We start from the raw sequence: 17,814 nt of genomic DNA on the forward strand, positions 1-17,814 counted from the left end.
GCGAGCTTTCTGAAGCCTTGCTTTACTCTTTGGACAGTTTATAATGCCTCCAAGAACAAAAGTACTTCTAGTTGTGGATGGATTAACACAAGACAACTATGTGAATATAACATTATTTCGTTCTTCCCAAGTAGCAGTAGCTCTGATGCAAGCAGGGAATAGTAACATTCCAGTTATCAAAGGGAGAGAATGTGGTCTGCAAATTTTTAATTTTACTGTTTTTTGAGATGGAGAAATAATTCTAAATTATTTTGCAGTCAGTAGTTAACCTTTCCACAGTAAGCACTTCAGAAGCCATGACAGAACACACAAATAGAGTTGCTACTGTACAATATGCTTCAATAATTTATCATTTTGTGACAAGGGTTGAAAAAGGTCCAGGATATAAGACAAATCACCAGCTTGCTCTTCTGTAAGTGACTTTTTTTTAAAAATGAAGATGTACCTCCAAGTGGGGCATGCAGTTTTTCATTTGCCTTGTCATCTATATGTAGCTGGCAGGTTGCTGTCTGCTTTCAGTCCTGGAAACTGTCTGGATTTTGTTGTTTGGTTTTTTGTTTTTATTTTAATACAGGGTTAAATTTTTCTCCCTCTCCACACACCTACCCACGTATAGCAACACATTTTGCAGACTGATTTAATGTCAAGAATTTGCATTGTTAACTTTTTAACTGCAGTTCTGTTTCTATAGAACAGTTGTAATCTGCTACTTCTGGTGGTCTAATCACATACTAAACTCTCTATAAATATAAATACTATGTGGTTTACATGCCAAGGGGTTTTTTAATGTATTCTAGGTCATGAAGTCGCTATTACTATGTGAGGTGGACAGGAAGATTTGCCTTGAAGATCAGCTGTTGTAATTCATATTTAAATTTCAAAAGTAGCAAAAGAAATGAAGCATTTAATTCCCACAATCACTGACTTTCAGTTTATTTTACAAGATTTTACCCTCGAATTCATTTTTCGACCCCAATGTTTAAATCAAGTAAACATTAAACTTGATTTCAATTAGGCAGTCCAGTGTTCAAATGTAGCCTGGTTTTGGTTGGATAAAACACTCATATTGGATTTATTCTACTTATCTTTTAGATTTTGACTTGCACATATTGTGTAGGACAACATTACATTTGCAAGTAAATCCACAGCTTTCAGAATGTCACCTGGAATGCTATCCAGAGTTGCATGGCATTATATATGTACATCAACATCAAAGCAGAAAGGTTATGTTTCACAAAGTCTTGATGACCCAGCCTAATTTATAAACTCTTTATCCCACTGGGAGATACAAGTACACTCTTATAAACACAATACACCTTCATACACAAAGGACAGCAGGAGATACTAGCACTCGTATCCTCTATGTTACATCATTTACCACATCCTGATGCTCTTGCCCCAATACCTGTGTATAAAACAGTTTCACTTGGGGATCAAGCTCGTTGAGATCAGAATTGACAATGAAATATAAGTGCCTTGAACAACCTGCAAGCATTTGTCCACTTTTCTTGGAAGAATGTACCCAAAATTAAGTAATCCAAAACTAACAAACAAAAATTACTGAATTTCAAAGACTAAAGCTGCACTCAAGTTGATAGTACTTTTATGCAATGAGATCCCACCATAAAACCACAGCCATTCAACCACTACCCCACCCTCAGCTACACATTCAGTTCACAGACAGATTCTAGGAAGAGCAGTAACTATGAATTTGCTACCTGCCCACACCACATCCAGCACAAGTTCCTTGCACTTGAAAAGCCAAACTGAGCCACATCTCCTTAAACAAAAGCCTGGCTGGGAGCAGCAGCACAGCATACCTCACAAAAACTAGAGAAAGTCTGGAAGAAGGCAAGTACTCACTGCATGGTGAAGCAGCCAAAGCTAAAGCCTGCAGTGCCCTGGAGTTGCTCCTATATAAAGGGAGCAGGTCATGCTAGGAAGGTTTTGTTTTAAAGGTATATACCCTGACTACCACTCACTTTTACAATTACTTTCCACCTGGTTCCTAGTTCAGAGGGAATCTACTGCTAACCACTCTGAACATCATTCATTTGAGTTCTTTATATCTTTTTTGTGATGTTATGATGACAAAACAGCTACTCAAAACCTTTCTGAGTTGCCCATTAGTTCCTCAAGCTTTTTCACAGTTCTGAAAACCAGCTGTGCCCCACAGCTGTGTTGTTCCTGGGAGATAAGAAAGCATGAAAGTGTTTGCAAAGTGACAGCCTTGCAACGTATGACTGATGGTACCAGAGCAATGCCTGATCTTTAATACCCCGACTCACACCTGTGGCCAGCTCCAGCCCTATGTTGGTTTTGAAAACAAGCAGGCTGTGGAGTCAGCAGTTTCAAGTCTAGGATTCCTGTGCCAAACTGTTCTCCAAGGCCTGAAATCAGATGGGAGGGGGCATTTTCTGGGCTGCTGTATTGACCCTGAGCGAGGGACCCTCGGCCACAGGATTCCTCTGCCAGGTCATTGTGACGGAGCTCACAGGCAGCTCCCACTCGGTGCTGTGATCACACCACCTGCCTGGCCTTGCCTTTATCTAACAGAGCAGCAGCAAGAGATCATCCTTTAGAATAGAACTGGGTTTGTGTATGGAAATTATAAAATAGCTCAAGTGACAAAAACGGAGAGCAGCTCTCCATGGATGATTTGCATCTGTTCTGCTCAGCGCACTGTGGGAAAATCCATGTGGGTTCTGTCTGTTGCCACAGGAATGTGGGGAGCCCAGCATCTGAGGGCATGTTCATTCTACTTGCTGTCTGTACACTTCATAAAGCAATCATTAAGCTGTTTGTTGCTAAGCCTTATCTCTCTCCCTCTCTCTCTCTCTCTTTCTCTCCCCCCAACCCCTCCTCTAGAGCAGAACAGCTGCCCAGGTTGCAGCAGTTACCAAATAAAATAAAGGGTTATTTTGTTTTGAATTTGTGAGGGAAGGAGGCTCACACTGTATGTTGCATGCATGTGTCAGTTCATTCCCAGCAGTGACATTTTAGTCACTGTCACACTTCAGTAAGTGACAGAAGAACAGCAAGAATAGTCAACTGGATAAAAGGGAAAGGACCTGCCAGTACTTTTGCCAACCCTCTGCCTAACTAGCATCAGAAAAACATCCTGGTCTCCCCTAACACAGAGGCACAGGCAGGCATAGGTCACCCTGAGATGCCAGTTTGTAGAGCTTGTTCTCCATTCTCCGTGTGGACTACCATGGGTTTTTAACCACTCATCTCACAGCTGGCCACTGCTCTTTGTTTTAAAGATAACTTGAAATATTCTTAAATAAGGTGGTGCTGCCAGCTTTGCTGGTTTAATGATCACTTCCTTGTGGTCTGGGCTCAACTGTTGCCACCTTCAAGCTCTCTGCTTGATCAACCTGCCCACTCTTTCCTAAGCCCCCTCAAACTTTGTTCACAGGACTCAGGTGGCTGCCAGCTGACCAGGAGGGACTTCTAATTCATTAAAACCGTTATTATCCTGCAGCAGCAAAGTATTTCCCAGCCTGTCAATGAAGCAACCAGCTTGCTCTGGAGTGTCAGCTCTGTGTTTCTTACATCCATGCCCATATTACATACTGATCTCTACTGCACCTGCTCCACATCTGCTGTCCCTGTTGTGCCCCAGTGGTGTGGAGATGTAGAAGCAATCTGCAAGAAGGACAGAGTTTCTGCACCAAAGAGCCTGCAATGTTACTGGGTTTGTAATCCTTCTGTGCACTTCAGCAATCAAATTTCAAGTTATATGGTTTATATTCTACCTTAATTATCAAGGTATTATAGAGCATGCACAGTTTCCCCCAGTGCTATTTTAAATTCCTAACTGTAGTTTGTGGGGCTTTTTCTTCTAGAAATCCACTAACAAATGCTGCTGGGAAAACAATAGGCAGGGTGTAGGTTGTCTTACGTCCCCTTCTCCTTGCCAGCTCCCTACGGACACAGACATTTAGGACAGGCAAAAGGCAATCCTCTCTCCAGTTCCAGCAGTGCCTGTCTGGGCCCCCTGGTCAGAGCGATGCGCTGAGCCCAGCTGAGCTCGAGTGACTCCAGCAGGTCACAGCCCTGGCCAGAGAAAGCTGAGGCAATGCTGTCCTGGTGGGTGATGCAACCAAAGGCTCTGAGAGGGCTGTATTTCTTGCTGGAAACATCTGCCTGTCACTTGGCATTTGAATGAGCAGTTGGAGGCTGCTGGTAGATGCTTGTGTCACGGTAGTGACTGTGACAGGCTTTTTCCACCTCTGAGGAGGAGATGGTTGTGACATTTGCTTTGACTGTGGCTTTGAAGCCACTGAGTTCCTGTGCTTGAGAGCAGGCAGTGAGGATGAACGCTGTGTAAGGCTGTACTTCAGATCAGCCCAGCAATTAACACTGTCCAGGCAGTGCCATCTGACCCTTGCAGCTGAACCTGTGAACAGCAGCATGCCCTGCCCTGCCAGAGGCTGCTGCAGCCTTGGAAGTGAGGGTGGACAGTTCAACACTGCCCTACATCCTATGCTGTTATAGATGGGTTGGATCTGTTTGAGCCTCTTCTCCCCACAGCTTTGCATGGTGCTCCAGGGGAACACTGAACACTGCTGTTTCAGGGTCTGCACTTGGCTGCTTTTCCCTATTTTCCAGGTGAGAGTCAGTGGAGAAATGGTCCTCACTGGAGCTGGCATAATGGAATCATGTGCCCAATCCATGACAGCAGCTGGAGAAGACCATGCAATGCTGTAACACAATGCAAAGACCCACACCCACATGGAATACTGTTTTCAGACCTAGCCACCATGCTGGAATGGTTGCAACGTGTTTGGTGTTTCTCCTGCAGATTGCCAGAGGTCTGGAGCTGCTGCTTAATTACAAGCAAAGGATGCTTTATTTTAGGAATAAGTTAGGAAGGAAAACCGTAAGAGACTGGCTGATTTCAGGAAAGGATTAGTCATCAACACAGCATAAAGGTATTCTCTTTTGTATATGAAGGATGGGCAATTACATACTGGAACAGAATCAGTAATTCAAACTTGTCCTCCCTCCCCCTGAACTATGCTCTGCTTCCACTGAGAAAACTACAAGACTTTCATTATATCTTGAAATTCAGTGATTTTAAGGCCTCTTTCAAATGCAGAGGAGAGCAGGCTGATGAGAGCCCAGTACCACCAGTTTCCATACTTTCCAACCAGTTAAACAGCTGAGAGCTGGGCTGTCAGCAGCAGAACCTCAGCACCAGCCCAGCATCTTGTGTCTCTTCTGAAGGACAGGCTGTAGAGCAGGGCAGGCTGATGGGAACAGTGCTAATAAGTGAAGCATCTGCAAGCTTGCCCCCTGTTTTTTGGGGGTGCCCTAGGCAGAGGTCACCAGGATTGCCCACTCTGGACAGATTCCCACACTGGTCAGATCCCAAACAGGATTACAGATAAGGCACCACTGGCAGAAATGAGCCACTGGCAGGGAGCAGGGCGAGCCTAGTGACAGTGGCCAGGGTCATCAGAGAGCCCTGATCACCAGAACAGTCTGCAGTGACAAGGTGGATCTGAGAAGCTGGGAAACCCAGGGACCGACTGCCAGCACAGCTGCAGCAAAGCTCGGGCAAGGAGCAGGGCTGACAGCCAGGACGTGAATACAGCTCATGTGCTGGGGGACAGTCACACTTATCAGATGTTTGGTCCCCTGTGCCAGCTTCGGGGGATTTGTGGGGTGTTGATGGCTCCTTCTGGCAAGGCTGGCACATGTGATGAACCTTCCCAGCCTTTGTAGCAAAATTCTGCTTTTACTGACAAAATTAATCCCATGTAAGCATCAGAGATGGGCACACTGCTCAGGGGTCATGGAGGGAACTCATGTGACTTGGCATGGAAGGGGGGATGTATGTGTGGGGAGGGTAACAGGGAAGAAAAAGTCCCATCATCCTGCGCCTCTGCACAGGAGTTTCAGGGTGTCCCACACAAACCCCATGATTTGCTGTGGGTCTCCCCTCCCTTCTCCACTAGTTGCCTTTGTTTGCATTGAAGAAGCTTGGAGAGTTAGCGCGCACACACGCACGCACACACGCACACACACACGAAAAAAAAAGAGAGAGAGAAAGAGAAAAAAGAAAAGAAAAAAAAAGGTGTAGGATATGAAGAAAAAATCTAACATGATTAAAGCAGGATTTGGGCACTGGCAGAGAACTGCTGTGGGTGGTGGGTATTAGCAGTAACAGCTGCTGCACTTCCCATTAGAGGAGCAGGCGAGGAAGGTCCCTGAAAGGATGGGTCTCCGGCAGGCTGGCAGGGCAGTGGTGGCAGCGAGCCCGGCAGCGAACGCGTCCCAAGGTAAGCGCCGGCGGCACCGGCAGCCTGAGCCCGGGCAGCCCCAGGGAGCAGCGCTGCTCCCCTGCGGGGATGGGCACAGGAGGGCGGCTGGGGCTGGGATGGGAAACGGCACAGCCGGGGCAACACCCAAGGGAAAGGGCTGCTGCTCGGGGCCACTTCCATGAGCTCCTGCGAGAAATCTTATCCAGCAAGGGAGGTTTAGGTGTACCCAGAGGGGAGGCTGGCTCCATGAAGAGTAGGCATCCTGCCGCTGGTCTAGCAGGGCTGGGAGAGTTAGCAAAGGCTCCCATGACTCCCACGAGCATCTTCTGGCACACAACTGGTTGGAGTGGCAGGATGCTTGGCTGTGGAAGGTTAAACTGCATCCATCTGCTTGCTGCTTTAGGCTGGGCATGAACTGTTTCGCACACAGTGGCGCTTATATTAGTCAGCTGGCAAGTTTCAGAAGTGTTTGAGAGGGAGGTGTAAGCTAGACCTCCTCAGCCTCTGTTGCCTCTGAATTATTTACATTTACTCACTGACTAAGTGTAATGACATCTAAGGCAGGAAAGGCTGCATGTTGAAAAGAAGATGTTAGTGCTACATTAAAATCAGAAGCACCTGCCTTGCGATACCTACTGTAATAAATAGCACACACTCATCCTTCAGCTTCACTTTGAAAAGTGCATTTTGAAAAAGCAGAATGGCACAACACTCTGGTCAATCTGGAAATGTGTTTTGTGCTGTCACCGCAGGGACGCAGCTCTGTGACACCCAGCGCCGGGCACCAGCCCCACATGTGATGGGGCCTGCAGCAGCTCTGCAGGTCCAAGGGGCAGATGTTTCCCCCATTGATCAGGCTGTACATTTGGGCTGGGAGTGGTGGAGGGTGCTGAGTGTGGCTGTACAGAGCCTGCTTCTCCTCCTAAAACCCACAAGACTCTTTAGAGTAAATCTTTTCTGGCTGCTCCCTCCATGGGCAGCTTCACAAGAAATACATCCTCTTGTGGGGGGCTCTTCTCTCCCACAGCCTCAACAATTTACTTCAGAATGTGAATGCTGCGGATTCCCAAAGTGGCTCCAGGTGCCACAGAAATCACTTATTCCCTTTTGTATAAAGCCAGGGGGGAGGGTGACTCTGGAGATGAGATAAATCAATGGTACCATTCGGGAAGCCACTGCTTTGAAGTGAACTGCACGTTGTTTCCTGCTGTAGGATGGAGGATGGTGGGAGAGCCCACACTGCCATTGTTGGCTGGGCCTGCATGACACTGTGCTTGGTCTCCTACACGGCCGCCTTCTCGCAGGGCGCGAGCCTTTCCGCCTGCACCGACATGATGCCCAGGCACCTGAGGGTGCAGCTGCACAGCTCCAACAACAACTACGTCACTGTCCACACCAACGTGTCCTTCTACTTCCCAGGAGATAAGGTGCCAGGTAAGGAACAGCTTCTCATTCCTGCGTCTGAAAAATACATGGTAATTAATCTCAAGCAATGGAATTAATCTCTCTGAGTTCTGGGAAGAGGGATAACTGCTCTGAGTGAGCTACAACACCTCTCGTCATGAGGACATATTTACAGAGGAATTCTGTTTGCAGCACGGGTGCTTTGCATGGGATTCATTTATCTCAACTGTGTCTCAACCATACCAGAGCTCATTACATGCAATGGCACATGAGAAGCACCTCCAGTGGGTGAAGTCACCCTCCCAGCCCCTCTGCACCACTCAAAGGGGTCTGGGTGATTCACCTGACTCTTGGGCATGGTTGGCAGCATTCGCCATCCCTGGCATTGCTGCTCCTGAGGCAGATGCAGACAGAGCTGAGAGGCATCACTCCCCAGCTTGGCCACTTGCCTGTTCATCCCTGTGCAAAACAAAACCCCTCTGAGAGCAGAACATGAGCTTTTGCATACATACAGAGTGGTGTCCAAACCTCCTTCCTTAAAAATGGCTGTATGCTGCCAGATCCAATATGGTTAACAGCTGATCATCAAGGAGAGATGCGGGGGAAGACTCAAGCAAATCCTGTGTGCAATTACACACTGAAAAACCAAAGGTAAAAGTCTGGCCTTCTGTATCCAGCATGTCCAAGACAGACTGTGAGGACAGAGACAGTAAGGTGTTTTCAGTAGCGTTGCCCCAGGTTTTTTTTCTGGGAACTCCATTGCAGGCAATTCACTTCATAACAGCAAGACAAATGCCTTTGTGTCCCGTGTTTTGTCTTCCAGTGACAGTGAGAAGCACCCGGGATTACATGGGCTTTATGCTGCAAGCTCGCAAAGTGTCCAACAACGAAATTGCTGGCACATTCATCTTCCTGCCTCCTGGTTCAAAGCTGCTGACTTGTTTTGAAGATGGTGACACAGTCACCCACTCGGACAAGTCACTGAAGAGAAACCTGTCCTTCGTATGGAAAGCACCAGACCAACCCATTGGAGACATCAAGTTTTTGTAAGGACATGCTGGCTCCTAATCAGAATTTGTGTCTTCTCAGTAACAGGCTTGGCTTTATGGTTCCATCGTACTTGTCCAGCACAGTGCTTTATGTATCTTGAACCCAATACAGCTAAATACTTACCAAATGCTGCAGCAGTATCGCAGCTGGTACGTAAATCACCATTAATATCTGCTGGGTAGTGCTGCTTTTTATTTACACGGTCACTGTTTTCTCAGAATAGACACACTGGAAGATGACAGCTTAAGTATTTGAGGAAAGAGAAATATTAAGGCATAAAGTGAGAACTGTGACCATGTAGCCTGTCTTTGTAAATAACACAGCCCATAGGACTTCCCTGCCTATATGATAATCTCGTATCTCACTTCTTAAAAAAAAAAAAAAGGATAGTTTTACAAAAAGTTAAATGTAAACAGAATTACTCACAATAGAAAGAGAGTGAGCACCGTCAAAACTCGACATCTCTGTTTTGCACCAAAGTCCCAACCTGTCCAAGTAGTTTGGTTCTGATTTGGAATGAAATTAAACATCTTCTGACTGCCTTAGAGGAAGCACAGTGGCTTTTCATTGCAAAAGAGATTAAATTGTTATATTTCTACTTTACAAAACCACTTAGAAACTGCTTGGCCAGATCATTGGCTGCTTCCCAAAACCTAAGTGTCCTGTTGAGTACTGTGGCTTGAGCATCTCGTCATGATTCAAGAAAAATTCATTGAAAGAGAAATATTGCTGCTTGGTATTTCCAATTTTTGGCCATTGCTTTAGATCAGAAAATACCATTAAAGTTTAAAAAATTACTATTAAACTCACAAAACCCCCAAATAAACCCAAACAAATCCCAACAAGACCTAGTCCTAGCTACCCACTCTGATACTTCCTTCACACTCTGGCTTTTGACCCTCCAAGCTGGTATCTGACAGACTCTCCCTATTTACACTGTCACAGCATCTGGAAAAATGCCTTGTTAGGCTTAAAAATGCCTTGTAAGTGTCATCTGGCACAGGAAAACCCAGGTTGGTTTCCCCTTAGATAATTCGCAGAAGCAGCTGAGCAATCTGAGCTGAAATTCTCCCAAAATCTCCAGCTTAAATAAGGCTCTCTGGGTGAAGTTAAAGGTTGGCCAACACAGTTTTGGCACTTGACAAAAAGCAGAGGATTAGGCAGGCTCAAATATCAGAGGGCTGAGAAGAGAGACTTTTTCTTCCCCTTACCTATTCTGCTGTTTGTACAAGTTACATTGGTTTATTTTAATTAGTAAATACCACTCTTGTTTCCCTGCCTACAGAAGATTATAAACAGAGCTAGTCCAAGTTTTACAAATGTACTTCTATCAACATGATGAATGTAATACAGCTTTTGACTTTGTAAAAAAATTTATTTAAGTTCCCACACATTTTTTGGCTGATCTAAATTATGAATGGTGATTCTTCACCCTGAACCTTTCTTATGGGACGTGGTATCTTTTATTTGTAAGAGAAAACGTATGACAGACTAATCCTTTAAAATACTTTTGCGTTGGCTCTCTCTTCAGATTAAGGCAGTCTTTGTGATTAGCTAAACAGTCAGACGTTTTATTAGTGCTATCAAACCAGTAAATTCTTGCTTGATTATGTTTTAACAGCATCTCCATAGTCCAGTCATACTTTGTTTACTGGGCAAAGATTGAATCTGCTGTTGTGGCTCAGGGAGGACAAAACAAGACTCTTGCTGACGAGAAGCCTGACGTTGTAGCCTCCACACCCTCACAGGCACCAGCTGACCCTCACCCTACAGGTATGCAAGCAAAACCCTAGGTTTCTTACCAGCACCCCTGCAGAGTAGTTTTACAGCTTATTCTGGACAAATGTCCGACACAAGTGGCCCAAACAAGCTGAGGGGACCTGTTTAACTCCTCTGGCTGTCGAGGAGATCAGTGATGGCCATGGTGAGCTCATTGAAGTGAGGGCGTGGGTCAGCATTTGAGGTGATGGAGCCAGTTCCAAGGAGGGCACCAGAAAGTTAAACAGGGTTGCCAGATCTTAGGATTTCAACGCAAACCTTAAAATAATTTACCTAAAATCTCAGCTCTTGAAGAGAAGGAAGTGCAATTAGCAATGTTGCCTAAACAGAGGAACTTACTTGTCTCTAAATGTGACTATTGCCCTCCAGGTATATATTTAGTTGTATTTATGCAGCCTTTGGTCAGTAAGATGCTCCAAGAATTTACTTGTACCCAATTCAGATGTATTTCTAAGCATTTTTGGCATGGCACCAAGGCTGAGTTTTAATTATTTTACTTGACCACTACATAGGCAGAAAGCTTTGCTGCTTTAATTTCCATGTGGGTTCCCTTGTAAAAAAAAGTGACATGAAAATAAAAGAGTTACTGTTATGAACGTTCCTGGCAAACCTTGGCACCGAGCGGGATTTGAAATAAACAAACTGAAGACAATAGACTTCTGCTCCTCTCTCCCTGCTTTTTGTTTTGTCTCCCTGCTGGACAAGGTCCCACCTCTCCTGCAGCTGCCACTGGCTCCCCGCTGCCTGCCAGCCCCACTGGCATCGTGGCAACACCAGCACCGGAGCCAGGTTTTGGTGTGGGGTCGGACACTCATCCTGTTACTGAGCCAAAGCAGCCGGCCCAGACTTCGCGGGCTGTGTCCGGCATCCGGTCCAGAGGCATCCGGTCCAGAGGCTGGGGGCTGGAGCCATCCCTTCCCACCCAACGTGTTGGAATGGTGGATGCCTTGCAAGGTTCCCTCTCCCAGGACAATGCCTCCAGCTACAGCACCTTCAAAGGGTAAAAACTGCATGGTGGGAAAAGCTATTTCTCCAGTCCTTGTGGGGAAGGAAAATAGTATTAGTTTCCCTGCAGATGAACAAGGAAGATGTAGGAAAGTGTCTGTGTCTAGGGGGGAGGTGAGAGGGTGCTTTTTGCTGAGATTTTGAGAAATAATCCTTTGGATATTGCACACAACAGACAGTGACAGGGAGAAAATCCAAAACTCCTAAGAACCCAACACTGCATTGCTCAGCACAGTGGGGGACTGGCCAGGTGGTGGAAAAATGTGAAAAAACCTATTGACTGTTACAACATTTTTCTGAAAGTGCATACAAATATTCAGTGAAACAGTGAACTCAGCCGAACTATTTCTCCATCTGCAGGGAAAATGAAAAAAAAAGGATGCAAAGCAATTATGAAACTTGGGCTTGAGGATGTCTGCTCAGAAGTCTTAGAAGGTTTGGGCTGCATGAGCTTTCATGCAACATTTCATACTGTGGGTATGAAAATGATGGGGATAGGAATCAGTGATCAGGTGTAATTAAAAATACAGCTTGTTTGATCTGCATTGACTGCATGCATTCCAAAACTGCTCTAAGGAGCAGGACTTCTTGGTGGTGTGAGCCACAGGTGTCACTTGCTAACCCTGCCTTTCCTCTGTCCATATTTCAGAGCAGGAAGTATTACCAGTGCTGCCACCCCACACTTGTGTTTGATGTGTACAGGCAACAGGAAGGTAAGCACCAGGGGCGGGGAGGACACTTCCTCCAAGGACAGAAAGGTCTCAGAGGAGATGAGGGTAAAACCTCTCTACTGTGTCACAGCACCAAGCAGCCCATGTAGGTGTTGTAAGTGGCTACAACTACATTGAGACTCTTAAAAGTTTTAAATTTTTTACCTTAACTGGAAATTGGGGTTTATATCTCTTTCTAATTTAGCTTTTTTTTGAGCCCACTGCCTGGGTTTTTAAGAGGCCCACTATAAAAAAAATTGCTTTCCCATATGTAGACATGACTACAGGCTGCTGGAAATGTGTGCGTTTAGAGATATGGGTTAGAGAGTTAACGGGGTAAATCCACTATGCAGGTGATGAAGAGAAGAAAGATACAAGGAGAAAGAACTGGATCTGGTTTGCAGGATGCCAAAAGAGGAAAAGAAATAATCTCACACAAAATAAAAGCAAAAGGGGACATACAGCACAGAATGAGGCAGAAATATTTAGGAAGGGGCACAGGACAGAGAACAAGTAAAGGAGAGGTGTACCATGAGCACGTAGCATAGCCATGGAGAAAAGTGAAGAAATGGCAGTAGATGGAAACCAAAGGAAAGGAAGAGTTATTGCACAAAGCAAGGCCAGAAGAGCATAATGAAACAAAAATACCGAGAAATTAGGCAAGAATGGAGAGGAATATTAAAAGAAAGGAGAAATGAGTTGAAATAGAGCGAGGACTTGTGAGGCAGTTCCATTTTCTATCCCAAAGACCCAAATCCTGCAGTATATCCTGACAGTATGGCGTTTGCATTTTGAGGGCAAGTGATCCATACACATGCAATGCTAACTTTGCCAGCCAGCTACTCTACAGTTTGCAGTTCAGCCACTGGAAGTCTTCTATTTACTACTGTATTTTAATAGCACCTTCAGAAACCACCCCTTCCACAAAGGATGCTCTGACCCTCCACTACTTTGCTTCACAGTTTGCCAGGGCTCCTACCTCAGCTTTGTGCTCCTGTCACACTGTCTTCCCAGGAAGCTTTAGAAATCACTAATGATGGTAGAGGTTGAGAGTTTCTCTGGTGTAATTAATGGATGTGTGAAAAAGCCTGCTGGGCTGGACAGGCTGGAGAGGTGCCAGCTACTGAGGGCCAGATCCAAATCTCAGTGGAGCCAAATTAAAAACTCCAGTACATTTTGCAGGTTTTGGATGGGGGCTCAGGTGCATAGTGGGAATGGAAAAATTCACTGGGGGCCTCCTAAATTGCATGCTTGTTTCCCAGTTAGTCTTGGATGATACCTGCAGCAAAGCCTGGGCTGCAGAACTGGCATGGAGCAGCTGGCATTTTGTCACAGTTAAAATAAGGTGCATGGAACCAGACAGTCCCTAGAAACAGGCGTGGGCAGGAACTGTCACTCCCACTAAAATGGGTGGTTAAGCAACACGGAGAGCCAAGGCAGATTTCTAACTGGCTGTGTAAACTGAGAAAGCGAGACAGGCTTTGGCGGGGGGGTTTATAGGTTGTATGTGAATGCCCCAGAACTGCTGATGGCAAAGATCATCCCAAGTCTCCCATGTCCCTCCACTCCATAGCCTCAGAAGGGCAATACTGAATCCCAGTGGGTCCATGTGACCCTACACATGCAGCTTGGCTGAGAAAATCACACCTGCCCTTTCAGCACGACCCTGGAGCCACTCAAGGTGGGAACTGTTTATTAAGTGATTTCTTTTTGTGATAATGATGCCTATGAAAAATACCACAACAGGAACCGCAGACCTTTAGTTCAAGAAAGCTGTGACCTTCCTCTCCATCTGTGCCCTTCACCTTTGCCCCTCCAACCCACACTGCCTTTGCCCCTGGAACCAACTGGAGTGCCTTGTCCCTCCCATGGCAGTTCTGGTATGGATGGAGCAGGGTTGCATCTGCTTTGTTTTCTAAAAGCCACTGAGTAAACAGGGAATAGAGAAGAGTTAATCTAAAGCCAGAGGGAGACATGGGCATCAGAAAGAGAGTTGAAGTGTTCCATGAGGTAAGTAGTGAAAACTTAATCAGCCTCCTTTTCTCTTCCTTCACTGCACATTTTGGTGTGTTTTTGCTTTCAAAGGGCAGTACCGAGAGTGGGACCACCTTGAAAGCCTCCCTACGTGTGACAGGGTCTCCCTCTGCCCTGCACATACACACTCACCTGGGTGACACTGCTGCAACCACAGCCTGGTTGGGCGATGCCAACGCTGCCAGCAATTTGTCCTCGGCTTCAAGGCAAATAGCAGAAAGAGAGCTGGCACCGCAGCCAGAGGAGGCAGGGACCGGAGGGGAGGAGGACAAGGATGAGCAGGAGGCAGATGGGAATACCCTGCCATGGGTGACCAGACCAGCTCCTGAATCTGCTGTTCCTGGGAAAGGGGAAGGCCCTGGCAGAGGACCCCGACTCCTTGCAGCCCAACTTGGCATCCTCCTGGTCGGCACAGCCGCGCTGGGCCTGGCACTGGCAGCTGCCGTGCGCTGTGTCTGTGCCCAGCACTGCCACAAGCGGGCTGAGGTGTCCTTCAGCGAGCCCGACCCCGACGTCATCACCGTCACAGAAAATGGGGAGGTGATGCACTTCCGAAAGATCCGAGAGAACAGCTTCGTGCTGGTGCAAGCCGAGTACAACTGGGTCAGCCCCTCGAGCACTGGGAAGAAGACAATGGTGGTTTAGAGCCTCTGTGTGCTGCCATATAGGCAAACAAACCCAAAGCAGGCAGTTCAGACAGAGGTGTTAGGCAAAAGTATCCAAACTGCAGCTGCTGAGAAAACAGAAGCTGATAGATTGCTCAGTGTGTTACACTTACTGCAATTAATATTGTATATCTGCTCATTAGCTGTCACTGTGGCAATGACATATACTTTCTCTGTTGCCTTAAGGGTGTAGCCAGAAATAGAAATTCTTCCTCTCCACTGTGGTATTGACTCCTGTTTAATCTCAGAAAAAAAGTTTCTAGCGTTATATTTCTTTCTAGGAACTACAAACCCGTGATATAAACCTAACCATTCTCATTTAGGAGCTTATAAGTTTGACTCTGTGCACTTGGCATCCCTCAGATGACAAATATTTGCCACAAGATTTCAAGTTTCAATTTGAAAATAAAAAGCAATAACTCATTAGTGGAGAACATTGATCCCAAGAACGCTGAATTGATCCATGGGAGTGAAACACAGGATGGCAGACACCAGCTTTTGGGGGAGAAACATGCCTCCTCATCAGGTGCAAATGGAAGAAAATCTGTCCTGTCCATTTGCACCTGATGAGGAAGCTTGTTGAAACCTGACAGCCAACATTCATTTAGTCTTTTACTTTGAGTCAGCTCAGTGACACTGTGCAGAAACACGGACTGAGAAGTACCCTTCTCAGGTCACTTTGGAGATACCCTGCAAAGGCTGCATGGGAAGTTAACAGCATCCTTGTGTTCTGAGTTTGTGCAAACTTCTCTCTGACCATGTGGTTTTCTGCAGGAGGCCCCTAAAGCAATCCTTGGAAAAAAGCATGATCCTGGACACCTCCTAAGAAGGAGAGGTGACAACAGCAAGGGTAAAGTTTTATTTTACTGCAGCTTTAAAAGAGCCAGAAATAGACCTGATAATGATCCTCTTGAGATGTACATTTTAGAGCCTTTCAGAGAGCAGCAACTGACCCTTCTGGTGTCCTTTTCTAGGGTGGATCAGCTCAGAGCTGATCACTCCCAAGCCGTGTAGTGGGGGACAAACTTACATTTTGGTGATGCAGCCTAATTCACAGCCCAGAGCAATCCCCCTGAGCCAAGCAGATAATGATGGGACTCTGATGGTTCACCCAGCCAGCCTGGTGACCACCTCCCCTCTGTCAGGAGGGCCCTGTGGCCATCTCCAACTAGTTGCCCATCTCCATGCTGGATAGTCAGTCACAGCCCTGCTCTCAAATCCTCCCTTACCTCACCACTGACTTCAGAGGAGACAGGTGAGACATGAGTTCTCCTGCTCCAGCTCCAGCATGATGCACAGATGCACAATGCTAATAGTGCCTTCCATTAGCATTCAAAAAGAGCTGGTTTCTGCTGCACCATGATCAGTGACATTTGTGCTGCACACATGGACAAATTTCTGTCAACTTTACTTCTAGGCCCAGTAAGCCCTGGGCAAAATAAATGAGTAAGAAAAGAAGTGTACTCACAAATGCAGCTTGCAGAGATGAACTTGATGCTCTTGACCATTGCACTTTGAAGAGAAGGGCAACTGCACCATAGCCCCCTGCTGCAGAAAAAACAAGGGTAGTGCTGTAACTGAAAAGACAAAGTTTGGTTTAGGACTCAGAAGGATGCCAGGTGAATGGTTTTATATTCACTAAGTTGAGCTTATGCCCTACCTACTAGTAAGTCTCCAGGTTTTTAAGCACACATCTAGACATTTACAATGGCATTCCTCTCCTGTGTCATGTGCCTTAGAAAGAAATCATGTTTCTTTAACCCAGTGTAGCTGAACTGTGTAGTGACTAAAACAGACTGCATTCAAGTCATTGTTAATGCAGCCAAAAAAAAAATCCTAATTAACTGAGAAAATAGGTCAACAAACTCTTAAATATTTAAAGAACTATCACATATTATTTTAAAAAGTTTCTTATGATGGCATAGCTGTTTATGAATAAATTACAAATACCTATGGCCTCTTTCACTGTCTCTCTAGGTTTAATGTTACCAGACTGCTATGGTTATAAAACCAGAACCTTCCTCTCCTCAGATCTTTTCCCACAACCCAGCACTGCTTCTTACCAGGCTGACTGGAGCAATGGAGGTGTTTGATTGGGAGAGTGGCACTTCAACTCAATTCTGCCTTCTGCCAGACCCTGCCTTCTGCTAAATTCCTGTGCTCCAGTATTAATATTAGTAAGATCAGTAATGGTGAGCTCTGAGGGATACAGCTCCTCTGAATTAGTAATGAGTTTTGCTACTTTGCGGCTCTCTTGGCTGAGACCTAAAGTGCCTGTGTTTTTTTCTTGACTTCCGAATGATGTTCCGCTTGTTGTAGTTGCCATGACAGGAAGAATGGAGGTCTTATCTCTTCTTAAAGCTGTTAAAAACATGAGCACTGGTTAATTTATTAAAAGGCAAACCATTCAAACATCCCCATTCTTAACTGACTTGCCTTATACAGAAATTAGTCTGTGCTCATGCTTGGAACAGATTTCTGAGAAAAAAATGACAGAATTAGGAAAACAAAGGCACAAACCATTCCAATATTTACTGGAGACACAAGTGAAAAACTTGCCTTGCTTCCCTCTCTAGGTGCATGACTGGGCTGGTCTCAGACATTCTGCTGGAACTGGGGATCACAGTTCCTCTAGGGCAGCTCAGCCTGCAGTCACCTATGGCCCATGTCAGGCTGTCATCCTTCAGCAAAGTGATGTGGTTTGGGGTCAGAAGCACTGAAAGCAGCTAATGCACACCTATCATCCTGAGCCTATCTCCCCACCAGACAAAAAGGCATCGAACATAGTTTTGGCAGTGAAAATGTCTTTGCCTTAAAACCCAATGCCTTTGCAATGCTTGAGCTATCCTAACTCATGAAAAAAAAAATTTAGAAAAACCAAAATGTAACGTG

The 17,814-nt window shown here is 45.8% G+C and overlaps 1 protein-coding gene across 1 annotated transcript; it reads left to right on the top strand.

Annotated features, from left to right (window-relative positions):
• Positions 1 to 6,269: 6,269 nt before the first annotated feature.
• Positions 6,270 to 16,397, top strand: REELD1 (reeler domain containing 1). The gene is made up of 7 exons (XM_048303324.1): positions 6,270 to 6,293; positions 7,489 to 7,709; positions 8,503 to 8,725; positions 10,351 to 10,502; positions 11,214 to 11,508; positions 12,163 to 12,226; positions 14,309 to 16,397. Exons 2-7 carry the CDS (start codon positions 7,490 to 7,492, stop codon positions 14,900 to 14,902), a joined length of 1,548 nt encoding a protein of 515 aa, XP_048159281.1. The 5' UTR covers positions 6,270 to 6,293; position 7,489; the 3' UTR covers positions 14,903 to 16,397.
• The last annotated feature ends 1,417 nt before the right edge of the window (positions 16,398 to 17,814 follow it).

This window comes from Corvus hawaiiensis, chromosome 5, assembly GCF_020740725.1.
Source record: "Corvus hawaiiensis isolate bCorHaw1 chromosome 5, bCorHaw1.pri.cur, whole genome shotgun sequence".
In the NCBI taxonomy this organism is placed as follows: domain Eukaryota; kingdom Metazoa; phylum Chordata; class Aves; order Passeriformes; family Corvidae; genus Corvus; species Corvus hawaiiensis.